Consider the following 14,375-nt stretch of genomic DNA (forward strand, 5'->3'; position numbering starts at 1 on the left):
CATCTGCCAAAAACTACTCAACGCCCATTTCCTCACTTCATCTCTTTCGCTCGCTTTACAGTCCTATGTTACTTGGCCAGTAACTATTGAACAACATTGTCTATTATTAAATTTCTCATAGTGTTATGAGTAGCAGTATTAGAACTTTCGGGTGTAAGAGTAAAAGCTAGGTAGTTCTCCATATTGATCATCATTGATTGTTCATTGTCATCTTCAAACTAGGAATGAATAATGATCCCACATTTTGATATTGCAACGTGTGTAGTGCACTTAATGGGATGTAATGGCTTTTGCAACTCCCTATACTTCCAATACCTCGGGTAAGGTTCGAACTAATAACTTGCCTGTAAGTATGGCACACTGATTTTAGTCAATTCAGCAATCAGGAAAAGCTGATGCTATTAACTACATAAAAACAAGCAGTTTTCTCTTTCTTTCTCACCTACTTTTCCTCCTACCACTCTCTTTTTACAGTTGAATACAGAACAGCCAGATAATATTAAACAAAATTCAATTATTAAATTTATCCCAGTGTAATGGGTGGAAGTATTAGGACTTCTGGGTGTAAGAGAGTAAAAGCTCTTTAAATATCATATACTTTTCATAGTCCTTAATTAATTCCCCAAGTACAGTTAAGCTAATGATGCTAATATAGCAACCAAGACATGGTACACATCTGAAATCTAAATTAAACTACTAAGATGTTGCCTGCGAATGAAAGTGATTTTCATATATGAAGATGAAGAAGTCTGTCACAAACGTCAACAACTAAACAGCTTGTTTGTTGTTTGAAAATTTAAATCTGATGTTGGTCCTCATGGCTTGGATAAAACTAGACAGCTAAACCTGAAGGAAAAACCTGGCTAGAAATATGTTACTTTGGAAGCTATCCAACACATGCCAGCATGTAAAACTGACGTTAAAACCAAATATGATGATAATAGTCTGGGGAGTTCTGTTCTTGTACGAGAGAAAATAGGAACTGTGTTTGGAGGTAAGTGCAGAAACTTGAACTGGAGCAACAGCTTTTGAAGAAAGGGAACAGCAAGTAATCGAACCATGCTTCAGCTCTGTAAGTTGTAGGATGAAGGTTTTACTTGCAACAACCATCTGGGGGATTGTGTTCAAATGCAGTCAACCAACATTGATTTTTATAGTAAAAGTGGATAAAGAAGTGGGAGCGCTAAGCATTTCAGTTTATATGGGCTAATTCATTTCATGACTAATGGAGCAATGAATGCTTATACAGTATGAAGCACAGGTGAAAATTGCATTCCAAGTAAAGTTTTTTATGGTACTTATGTATCATGCAAAAATAAATATCCTCACCAAAAATTATCGAGTAGAATTTTAATTAAAGACTAGCAGGAGATGCCAGTTTGCCATATCATAAAATATGCTTAAATATATTTTAATCCATGCAGATTTTGTATTTATTATTACAGAATATTATAATTTACCTAATATAGGGTACTGATTTCAAAAGTTAAAAAAAAAAAAAAAAAAGACTTGGGTGCCATCAGCTAGAATTGAAACAAAAACATTTAGCGCTCCAGCTGCATTTTCTACCAATTTAGCTATCAAGAGATAAGTAAGAAAGATTTAATATTAAATGATTGAAGAAATTAATTAAATTTGAATATGTGCAGAAACAAGTAAAACTGTCGGCAAGTTGAAATGAACATTTTGCATTTCAACTTACCGATATGTTTATGTATAAGTTAGTCATCCACCCAAAAATTTTAATAGTTATAAACCATCCTTGGTGTATGATTACTATTTCTTGTTAATTTTCGTGTTATGTGACAAGTAGTTTAGAAGTTCATCGGTTAAATATTTACACACACACACACACACATATACGTCTACCGTTTTATTTATTAAGGATAAAAATCGATTTTTGTATTTGGCTGATCGATCATTCATTTATTTTAGAGTATAAAGTGGACCTTGGATTTACTTTCAACAGAATTTAACACAATATGGGAATGATTAATTATAAATAATAGTTAATATATAGTAATGAGCAGGTAATAATTTAATAGTATGATATATATAGTACTTCTGTGTTTACTGATCTGTTTTTCTGTGATTGTTGGCATATCCTGTCAGTTTGCATAGGCTGCCAGAATATGGGGAAAATGCTCAGTCAATGAAAAATTGATCATATATTTCAGACATGCTGTGTGTTTAGCCAATGAAAATTGCAGCAGACATGATAAATTGGAAGAAAATATTAGTTTTATTAGTTCATTAAAAATATCTGCAGACATCACCATGAATCTAGCGAGCTCAGATAATATTTTGTAATTGAATCCTAATCAACAGGAGGAAACACAAATGTTGCGAGAATCAGTGAACCACTCTGGGTCTTCGGAGGATATGATCCCACCGAGAAGGCGAGTTTCCTAGTGACATTATCAAGCCATAACGTTGAAACCCTAATCCTTCCCATAATAAAGAAGTACATTCTGCCATGGACAACAGTTGTATCTGATTGTTGGAAAGCCTGCAGCAAATTAGGATCAGAAGGGTTCCGACACTTAACAGTAAACCAGAGTCTTAATTTCATAGACCCTACGATGAAGGCTACTATAAATCATGTGGAAAGGATATCTCTTTGCTGTCAGCAGCTGCCTTTTAGTTGACCAAAAAATTCCTTAAAAATGAATACCTCCCCCCCCTGCAACCTTAACAAAAAGGAAAAATTATCCCGCACACAAAAAATACATTAAAAAAAAAAATCTTTCTTACAAAAAAAAATAGCAACAAAATGAGAATAAAAGATGTTTTCAAAAACTTACAAAATGTTTTTATTTAAAAAACAAATATTCATGAAATTTATAGTAGGTTGTTATATTTTTATTTACTGTATTTCCATTTTTCTTTGTTGTAATTACTGTACGATAATTGTTCTTTTATGTTTCTAGAGTTTTAAAATTTGATCAGCACTCTCCATATTCCTGCAGTTTATATAAGTTGTCAGGATATGCCGAAGTAACATCATGGAAATATGGGTCAGTAAATGCAGAAGTATAAAAAATATACATAATAATAATACATAGTAATAATACATAGTAATAATACATAGTAATAATACATAGTAATAAATGGTACATATAATAAGTAGTAAGATTTGAGAAACAAAATAGGTTTAAAGGTCCTAAAATTTACACTAGAATTGTCCGCAAAGACCTATAGCGTAGTGGATAAAGTACTCGGTTAAGTTTCACTCTTCTGGACATTGAAAGTTCAATCCTCAGTACAGGTGACAAAATGTAATTGCAAATTAATAAGCGATTCTACCCAGTCATGACTGATGGAACAAGAGCACAAATTAAATAAAGGGTTTCATCTGAAATTTCAAGCAGATTTTCGAATTTAACAAGATACATCTGAAGAAGGGTTGAGGTTACATAAAAAATAACGCTCACACTGAGAACAGTAGTCCGAAGAATCCTGATAACAAATAATGAATCCTCCTCTCAAAAATTGATTCTGTTAGATCATCAAAGTTGAGCAATTTGGAGCAACACTAGGTAAGGCTGGTATGACAATTGGTAAATATCTAATTATCCTGTGTCCTGATTTTATAGAAACTCTGTAGATTAAAATATTAGTAAAATAAATTTTCAAAACATTTTCAAGTAAATTGATTGAATATAAACTAAACTTAATAAAATCTGCAAATTTTTTTTTTTTTTTTTTTTGTTGTGTGTGCTTCATAATTTTATTTTTATTTTATTTGCAGGTCTGTGGCATTGTCACAAGAAAAGATCTGGCACGCTTGAAATGAAGTTTGCGTTTTCTTTTTAAATTTTATTTTTTTAAATTTTTTTTCCTTTTATAAATTTAAGATTTTGTTGAATTCTTGAGTGGAACTCTGTCATGCACTCAAAAATTATTTGTAACATTTTTTTTTTTTTCTTGAATGAAATTCTAAATGAATTTGATTCCTATGGAGTCAGTATCTTTGATATTATTAACAAATGGGAATGACATTAAGCCGAACTCTAAATAAGTATCAACTTTTTTTTTTCTTTTTTCTTTACAATATCATTTAAATATGGTATTTTTGTATGTTTTAGTTTTTAATTACCTTTTAACCAGTTTTTACTCTTTATTTTTTAATCTTTTTTATTTTTTTTTAGAATTAAAAATTATTAAAGTATTTTTGCTTTGTTTTTAGTTATTTTATCTATTTTTTTAAAATATTTTCTTTGTTTTCTTTAGGTTTGTTTAACTTTTACTTTTTAAAGTTTTTTTTATATCTTTTATTTTTTACTATTAATTTTTTTCATGTTTCTGAATTTTTGAGATGAGGATTGGGTATTCATATTATTTGGATTTTTCAGACTCCTGTTCTTGAGTTTTATTTTCACAACGTTTTTGTTGATGTAACTGAAAGATTGTGAAAAGATAAAAACACAATCCAAATAATACAGATACTTTTTTTGTTAGTTTTTTTTCTTATTGATTAAGTTGAATCTTTTAAAGGTTATTTATTTTCACTTATTTTTAGGTTTTTGACCAGAATTCTTTTTAAATTAAAAAACAAAAATAAAAATTTGATGTATGTGGCCATGACAAAATGAAAATATATTCCAAAAGTCACATAAATTAGTCAAATAACTTTATAAATAAAATCTTTTTAAGCGATTAATGGGAATTTGTAGGCATTACAACATAAATCAAGTAAGGATAAAGTATTGTTCAGGTATCCTTCCTTTGTTTAAGATATTTTTCAAAATGGCAAGCAAGACAGTCATTTCTGAGATACTCATAAAATTTGATTTTCTTATTTAAAAATAAAACTACTTGATCAATATGTGATTTTTGGAATATGATATTTCCATTTCGTCACAGGTGTGTACATAATACAGATTTTTCTTTATCTTTGTTTTTTAATATAGGAGGAATTCTGGACACACTCATTCTTATTCTCATAAGTTAAAAATCTTACATGAGACTTGATATTTAGATTTTGTTTTTAAAAATTTTTTAATTATAGGGAACATGCCAGATTTATGTGGTATTTTTTTTTCTTTTTGTAGTTAATTTGTAAAAAAAAAAAAAACTCTTGCCAAACGCTTACAAACCTTATTTCTTTATTGGGGTAATAAACAGATCAACCATGTTTTCTTTTTTTTCTTTTTTTTTCTTTTTTTTTTTCTTTTTTTTTTCTTTTTTTTTTTTTTTTTTTTTTAACTATCATTCACCTCAAATCATTTCCATTTCACACAGAAATTACTAAAATGTTCACAATGCTAAATCAAATCATTTAGCTATCGAGACCTTTGATTTGGCATCATTTTTATAGAAAAATCTCTTCAATCTTATGTAACAGGTCATCTTTGAAATATATAGGACACTATTTTTTTTTTCTTTATTAATTTATCATGGGAAGACGAGGGGTGTTAATGTTTTATATTTAATTTCCATCTACCAAATTATATAAACTATGGAAAAAAAGCGTATTTCATCTTTGAAATGAAGGAAAGCAGTGTAAAGTAATTAAATTGGCTTTTTAAAAAATCTATAATTAACATAAGAATATAGTAAGAAAAAAGTTATAAACTGTAATTAATAAAATAAATACTTCATATTAACATTCAGTTATTTAATAAATAAATACTAAAAATTTCATTACACCCAGATAATTCTCTTATTTTTATTTATTTTTCAATCAAGGGTGTTAATACCTTTTCTGCATTTAGCAATAAAAATATTGGTTTAAGCTAAAGCTAGACATCCCAACAGACAGAGCATCTTATAGAGGTACATGGACACATTATAAAAAAAAAATCACCACCCATCATCTCTCACTTTTTATTTTTGTAAATAATGCATCCCATACTTTGTAATTAACTTGGCATTATTTGGTGCTTACACAGCATTCAGCACAGATGAAAATCGTATTCCAAGTAAAAACTCTTTGATATGCTTACATATCGGGCAAAAATAGGTATCTACACTAAATTATTGAGTAAAAAAAAAAAATTTTAATCAAAGATAAAAATCAGTTTTCGTATTTTGACGATCTGACAATCATTACTTGGTTAAATGACAGACCAACTTATCTCCCCCTGTTTTGCGGGTGTTTCTGTTCTTTATTAATGGCAGATTGGCAAAACATGATAAAACTGATCTTTATCTTTAATTAAAACTAGCAGACTGCCCGGCGTTGCCCAGTTTTATGATTCGCTTGAATATGATATTTTAATTCATGCAGATTACATATTTAATGTTATAGAGACAATTTTCTATCGATTATTAGTGAGATCAAGACATATATATATATATATATATATATATATGACTTTGGTGCCATCAGCTAGAATCACAACTCTCCATCCTCATTCCTTAGCCTCTGAACCACACTCATATGCATATATATATATATATATATATATATATATGTGCGCATATAAAATCATCTGTTATGCCTGTTTAAAAAAGATGGAATTGCCCAATCAGCAAAGACAAGATTCAAGCAAGCAAATATATATATATATATATATATATATATGAAAATTCACCTGTCATCCTTTTTTAAAAGATGGAATTGCCCAATCATTGAAGACAAGATTCAAGCATGCAAACAAGGACACCCAGACGGTCAAGAGTTTTATAATTATATAGACTCAATTTGATAAATTTTCCTACTTTTTGGTGTAGATACTTATTTTTGTCTGTTATGTAAGGATATAAAAGTTTTTATGTTAATTTATTTAGAACTGCGATTTCCATGTGTCCCATATTGTATAAACACTAGTGCTGGAGCAATTAATCAGAATTGTAAATCAAAAAAAATCAAAACTTCTTGGAGTGTTGTAATCGGTATTTGTGCCTATTTTCCAATTTCACAAATGATTTTTCCCAATTTTTTGCTTGTTTTTATTAAAAACTTAATTTTCCATTACTGTTACAAATAATTATATGACAAATATGTATTGATTTTAAACTACCAACAAAACTTAAATCTACGGATCACACCCACCATAAATGTATTTTTAAATTTTCAAAAATATATGCACATATTACGTTTTTTATGATAATCCGAAAATAAAACATAAAATTTAGAGGTTTTAAAAGAATCATAATTAGTAATTGTATCAGAATTGTGAATTTAGAACACAATTAGTAGTCAGGAAATATAGTGTAAAGTAAATAGTATTGAGTATCACCACCAATCCTATATAATTAAGTTTAAATAATAGATTTAAAGCAAAAAAAGTCATTTTCAATCTCCACAGAATTTGCTCATTTTACAATAGGTATAAAATGCATGTTTGAAAGTTAAAAACACATCTGATGAAGGGATATTTCCTGAAATATAACAATATGGATCCTCCACTTGAATATACTAACACAAGTAAGAACCCAATACATGTAAAATAAATAACATACACGCACGCACACACACACCAATAAAGGTGAATCTGCATAACTTATTCCATCATTATATCTTAACTTGCCTCAGTTTGTGTCTATTCGTAAAACCTCTGCATTGTATTGCCTTGTATAACTTTAAATTTCCTTTTAAAAACTTGATATTTTATTAAATTGAAGTTTAATTTATAAACCCAGCAAGAAAAAAAAACAAAAACCATGACAAAAGTTATACTATTTCTTTAATACGGTTTTATGTTACTAAAATACTATTACAGATGGGAGGGTGTGATGCTATAATGAATGCCAATGCAGACTATGGGATCAGCTAATCATAGTTCAGATCAAGTTTATTCATTTATGCTTAAGTACCACTGGGGAAAAAAAATGCACGAACCCTCTCTTCTTCATGATGTGTAAAATAGTAGCGTTTACTATGAAACATTTGAAATGGGCATTTTCAGAATATAAAATGTTTGTTTTTGTTTTTTCAAACCAACTTATTTTAAAAACCTAAAACTCAACCAGGAATGAGAAAGATATCCAGTTCAGTTGGGTGGAATTAGATACATTTTATTCCCAAAAATAATAGTGGATTCTCTCAATTGGTTAGTATAATTTAGAAGAGATAACTTGAATATAGTTTAAAAGATCACTCTTTTAAATTCTGAGCAAACAGTAGAGTGCATTCTCTCATTGGTTCGTATAATTCAGGGGAAATAACTGTATTATGGTTCAAGAGATCACTCCTGTAAATTCTGAGTCAACAGTATGAACCTTCATCCTTAGCTATGTGTAAAATAGTAACTTTTCCAATGAACCGTTTCAAATAGGTATTTTGAGAATGTAAAATGTTTCTTTTTATTCAAAAAACTTACAGCTTAAATTTTTATTGGGTTGATTGGGATCAGTTTGCTGTGCAAGTTTTAATGTAAAACACTACTTGAAAATAACGTTTGTAAACATGATTATTTTGGCTAAAAACTTGTACAAAAATCAAGTAGGCAGGCGATTTTACATTAAACTTGCATAGAAAATTGCTTCCTATCAACCTTCCATTAAAGATATAATCACTAAGTCATCTACAGACTCTGCTGTTTCACAACTTTTCATTGTGGCTAGATTAGCAAATGCTTCAAGCTAAGGTCAAATCTCAATCGTTTTTGTCAGCAGAGATCCTACCAATACTTATACCTGCACAAGTTACGAAAGGAAGGGCAATCTTAGTGATTATATGCACATTATCAGCTGCCTGTAGTGTTCTCTTCTTTTACAAAGAGCTATGCATTATCATAGATGGCAGGTGGGTAATCCCCTTACCAAAGTACTCAATTAGATGAAGGGATCCTTTTTTCTTCTCTAAAAACTTCTCATTTAATTTCCCTATTTTTTTTTTTTTATATCATTAAATGAACCTTTTACAGCCATATTTGTTTTTAATCAGATTGTTTATTTTTGTTATTGTAATTGTCCCTCTATTTATGAAAAATTAACTGTGCCCGCTCAGCATTTTATGGCATGCAATATAATTATTTTATTTATTATCATAATTTTTTTTTTAAACAAAAAATAAATTCATTTTTAAGGGAGACAATTGTTCACTTTAAATATAAGTTATCCCTAGGTGGCGGCAACATTTTGTCTGTTTGTTTTTTGTTTGTTTTTTGTGTATATTTTCTGCGCTGAAGATGGATTCCTATTGAAATAAAAAAAAATATGTATACAGTGAACCATATAAATATCAAGTCCAAAACAATTGTTTGCTGATATAGTTAATGATCAAACGTTTTTAGATAAGCATGAGTGTCAGTTCCCAGTGAAGAATAAGATTCGCTCCTTATGGTAATCGTATGCACTGATAAAAAGTGCTTGAAAAGAATATGGCTGAACAACAATTTTTAGATGCCATTTTATACAACATGCTAGCTGAAATAAAAAAGACCACTCGGCAAATGAAAAAGATATCCAGAAAAATCAAAATAAAAGTATAACTGTCATGTTCAGACGTGCTTGAATAATGACTTGCTGCCAAAATATACAATATATATATATATATATATATATATATAATCTCCATCTGTTATTCTAATCCCATCCACTTAATTACTTATTAAAAAAATCACTACAAAAATTTCAACACTACAACTATTTTGAAAACTAACAACCACTGCCTCCCAACCATCCACTCAATCTCTCCTACCTTCTTGCAATTTGGATTTCTTGCTCCTACTACAGCACCAAAGTATGTATAAATATTGACTCTGCTTCTTTACCTGGCATTTTTGAAAATGTCTTCACACAGATGATATATTCAATCAAGTCATTTCTCTCTGTATGTCTTAACTTTTTTTTTTGTTTTGCTTCTATCCTTTGTTTTTTCTTTACTCCCTTACAGATAGCAGCATTAAAATATACTGCCCCCCCCCCGTGTAAATGAAAACTAAAAGTTTTTGTGTGGCTTATTCGTCATAAATATATTTTCATACTATCACTCATGTATTGAGCACTGTTGAAGTAAATGCTGAAACTATATTAAGTTATAATATGTATATACATGAAAAACTAATATATATATATATATATATTAAACATTGAATTGTGAAACATTTATACAGAATTGACCAGAACTGCCAATATTTTATAAGAATATAACAAAACATTTTAAACTTTCTCTTTGACTTACCCGGTGAAGTTATATGCATCTCAAACAAGATTATTATGAATATTTAAATTCTAAAAATATTTCATTTGACAAACGTATCACATTGGGTACTTATATTGATATTATACCAATGTTCTTGGAGATTAAGCATCGTTGAGCCTGGTCAGTGCTAAAATAAGTGACCATTTGGGAATACCAAGTGCTGTATGTGCTCTTTTCTTATCTCAACATTGTTGCTACTAGAATTAAGCAGTGCCGACTCAGGAGAGGAGTGGTTAGAGATTGCACAACCCTTGCTTCATAATTCAATGCATGTTATCCATCAGCCTTCCAGGAGGATCAGATGGTCCTCGTCATTCTGATGGACGAACATCTGTACTAATGAGATATCAGTGCAGCTGTGAAATGAATTTCTAAGGAAGCTTGAAAATTATTTACCGCTTTTTTTTTTTTTAATGTGATTTAAAGCAGATGTAAATTACATAAAATGATACAAATTTGCAAATGTTAAATTTGTAATATTTGAATATTTCTTGTGAAATTTTTTTTTCACCCCAAAACAAGGCATATTGTTGCTTAGACGTAAAGGGCTACTATTTTGGATCGAGTCTTAAATAATTACAAATCTATTAATGTCCTTTAAAGGTGGAATTTTTTAATGCCCATTACAGTTGCAATTTTTTAATGCCCATTACGGTTAGGAGTTTTTAATGCCCATTACGGTTAGGAGTTTTTAATGCCCATTACGGTTAGGAGTTTTTTAAAATGTCTGTTACGGTTAGTTTTTCAACAATGTTTTTCTATTTACCTCTTTTCATCAGTTGTATATATTTATTTCAGAGGAAAAAAATTTGAACCATTTTTAGAAAACGATATTTTTCTAAGTCTTTTAAAACAATTTGTTTGAAAATGTTTGGGTTTTTTTTTTTGTTTTTTTGTTTTGTTTTTTTTTTTTTGTCTTTTAAAATAAAATTTCTTTATTTTGAAAAAATGCTGATAAAAACTTTTTATATATAAATTTGGCTATTTTTATGTATATTAAAATTTTACAAAATTTTTTTTCTCCATATGAAAAGAAATTATTTACATGAAAGAAATAAAATTGTCTTTTCTAAGTAATATTTAGTTTTGTTTTTCTGTTTTATTTATTTTTGTTTGTTGCCTTGTATATTTTGTATAAAAAGTAGCTCTTTCTCTTTTTTTTTTTTCAACTGCCACTTATATAGTATTACTACAACTCACATTCCCTTTTGTTTCTAATGATCTATTCCAGTTTTCTTACGCTTTCAATTCTTTAATTAACCAGAGAGAAAACGAAAGAGGGGCAGAAGCGAAAGTAATAAATGATGTAAAGAATAAAAATGAGGATCAAACACCATAGATTAAGAAAGGGTAAAAGTGATAGAAAATTTGTAAGAAATGGGTTACTTGATAAGTTAATTGCAAATTACAGCTTATTAGAACAATAAAAAAAATTGTAAAGGGCTAATTTGCTTCTTTTTTTTTTTTTTTTTCTTTTTTTTTCATGGCGTTTCATTTTACTTCAAGCTTGATCTCTATATGAGATACATAGATATTCAAATATTGCATTAAAGTTTTCCTTTATCTCATAAAAACTGAGCTAGTAAAGAAATTGAGAACAATTTTCTTCTCCCCAATTGACCATTTAAATATGTTATAGTATACCTTTCTTGTGGTCTCTTGATCTTACTGGATTCCAGGACAAGAATTAATCTAGTCTGTTCGTGCTGTTACTTGAGGTAACATCACTTGGAGAAAGTGTACCATTCTTCCTAAAAGTCAGTGTAGATTGGTCATAGCGAGGAGCTGTGAATACTATGTGGTTTTGAATATTTAGTCAGGGTTTACTTTCAGGGAATGTATTCTCATGTTTGGTTGTCTTGACAAACCTGTGTACAGAGAGATCTTAGACACTCGAGGAGAGTGTCTAGTAGACATTCAAATTCTCTCCAATTTTCAGTAATGTAGGAGGAAATGTAGCTTAAACAAAGTGTGTGTAGAGCTTGTTACATGGGCAGTCTTGATACTTTTTTTGGAGAGAGAGTTATTCTTGGAAATTTGGAGGGAGGAATCTTATTCTAATTTTTTTTTTTTTTTTCTGACAAATGGCTAATTTACAGATCAGAATTGTAACATTTTTATATATGAAAAATCTTTCACAAAACAGTCAAGTTGCACACTAGTTTTCTAAATCTTTTAAAACAATTTGTTTGAAATTTTTATTTTTGTCTTTTCTGTATATTACAATTTTACAAAATATACAGATGTTTTTTTTATCAATTATTTACATGATTAATCAATTCTTATTAATTCTCTGATTAATACAGTTTCAAGAGTAAGGGAGAGAACCCAACTTGTCTTTTCATTCCCTCATCAGCACCGTAATATCATATGCACCCTTTCAACAATCATCGACCCCACCCCTGTTTCTGTGATTCTTTCCTCTTCCAAGCTCGTTCTGGCCATGTCATCATCTCTCACATTGGCAACTGCCAAGAAGGCAAGAACAGGTTCACAATTATAAAAATGAACAATGCAGAAGAAACAAAAAACTCTGACACATTCTGCAGATTCAGATATACATTGTACGATGTGTGTGTGTGTGTGTGTGATACCATTGACCCTCTAAATGCTAATGTGTACACCTTAGTCTTTTGTCCAGATCTCTTTGGCATCAGTTGACCTCAGCTCATCTCGGCCTTTGAAAGCTCTCCTAATCTCTCTCAAGGAACATCTGAGCTTCCGACTCTTGTCCACTGTATCCAGTTGTCAATTCACTCCTACTCCTGAAACCTTCTATAAACTAACTCTAAAAGTCTGAAACATAGAGGAGACAACACCACAACTTCATTTTCTGTCAGCACTGTGGTACCATATGCTCTCCCAAGAATTGCTGACTCTGTGCTGTTTCCGTGGTTCTCTGCTCTTTGCTCTTCCATTCTTGTTCTGGCAATGTCATCATCTCTCACACTCTACGTCCCAGTTACCACCACACCTTGATCAAGAATCTTATTTCAAATGGCCTTTGTGTTCCTTGATGAACAACTTTCTTTTCATTTTTTAAACTAATTCACTTTCTATATTTTTTCTGTTGATCAACTATTTCCTCTTCATTTTAGTTTTCTCTTTTTTTACAATTCCTAACATTTTGGTGTGATTTTTTTTTTTTTTTTCTTATCAAGGCCCGGAAGCCACTCAGGGATAAGGGTTATTGCAAGTACATTACGTTAGTGTGGAGATTTGATGAAGTGTTTAATTAAGCGGTTCATTAGTAATTTGTTAACATTGGACTTGAAGACATCCAAGTTGTAGTCCGGAGGGAAGCAGGCAGACGGAACAGAGTTCCACAGGCGTGCAGTTCTAAGAAAGAAGCTTTGTTCATGGAATCCGCGTTTTGATTTAGGCACAGATATAGAGTGGGGAAATTTTTCACAGTGGATTCAGCTAGACTGGTGTTTTTCGTGAAAGATTGACGAGGGGGGACCAGAGATTGGAGTTCAGATGAGCACCTGTCATGGAAATAACGATAAAACAAGGATAGGCTCGCAACGTCTCTTCTGTGGGAGAGAGGTTGCAGGGTAGAAAAAAGGGAATCCCCCACTAAGCCACGAAGTCTATTTTGTACTCTGTCAAGGCAGAATAGGCTGTTTTTAGCAGCTCCTGCCCAGATATGGCAACAGTATTCCATCCTTGGACGTACTTGGCTGATGTCCATAGTATTACAACATGAGAGTTGCTTCCCTTGGTATAATAAAAAGAAAAACAGCTAGGGTTTTTGTTGTACAAAAAAAATGCTTTTTTTTTTTTTTTCTTTTTTTTTTCTTTTTTTTTTTTACTGTTCAGATCAACGACAAATAAACATGTTGGCAACTAGAGTCATCCCGGAAAATCCATTCTCGCAAAAATTTACTTGCTTAATATTTGTGGAACATTTTTAAAAAAATTCAAAGAGTGGTTATTGAGAAAAGTACGAACAGATGAACGATTTGAATGTAATTTTACTCCTATAATGGCCTCTAGGAGGGGCAACCAGAGTTATCCCAGAAAATCTGTTCTGGTAAAAATCTACTTTCACCATGACTAATGTTTGCGCACAATTTCAAATTCAAGGTGTGGTTGTTAAGAAAAGTGAACAAATGCATGGAGGAACAAACAGGAGTAAATTACTAACAACTCAAAAGGAAAACACGGACTCGGACACTTTCTGTAAATATTCGTTGCACTTTGGACATGTGTGTGACACCATTGACCCTCTACACACTAAGGTCCACATCTGCATCTATTGTCGAGGCTGTGGCCA

At 30.5% G+C, this 14,375-nt stretch overlaps 1 protein-coding gene across 1 annotated transcript in view; it reads left to right on the forward strand.

The window, feature by feature from the left end:
* LOC145286220 (H(+)/Cl(-) exchange transporter 7-like) overlaps positions 1-5,147 on the forward strand; it is a 142,048-nt gene extending 136,901 nt beyond the window's left edge. The window contains exon 25 of the mRNA XM_080135028.1: positions 3,752-5,147. Within this exon, the coding sequence (XP_079991154.1) occupies positions 3,752-3,796 (45 nt within the window). The 3' untranslated portion in view covers positions 3,797-5,147. The remainder of the gene's footprint in view (positions 1-3,751) is intronic.
* Positions 5,148-14,375: the final 9,228 nt, after the last annotated feature.

The sequence above is a fragment of the Euprymna scolopes genome, chromosome 10 (assembly GCF_053919585.1).
Source record: "Euprymna scolopes isolate OS-2025 chromosome 10, ASM5391958v1, whole genome shotgun sequence".
NCBI lineage: Eukaryota > Metazoa > Mollusca > Cephalopoda > Sepiida > Sepiolidae > Euprymna > Euprymna scolopes.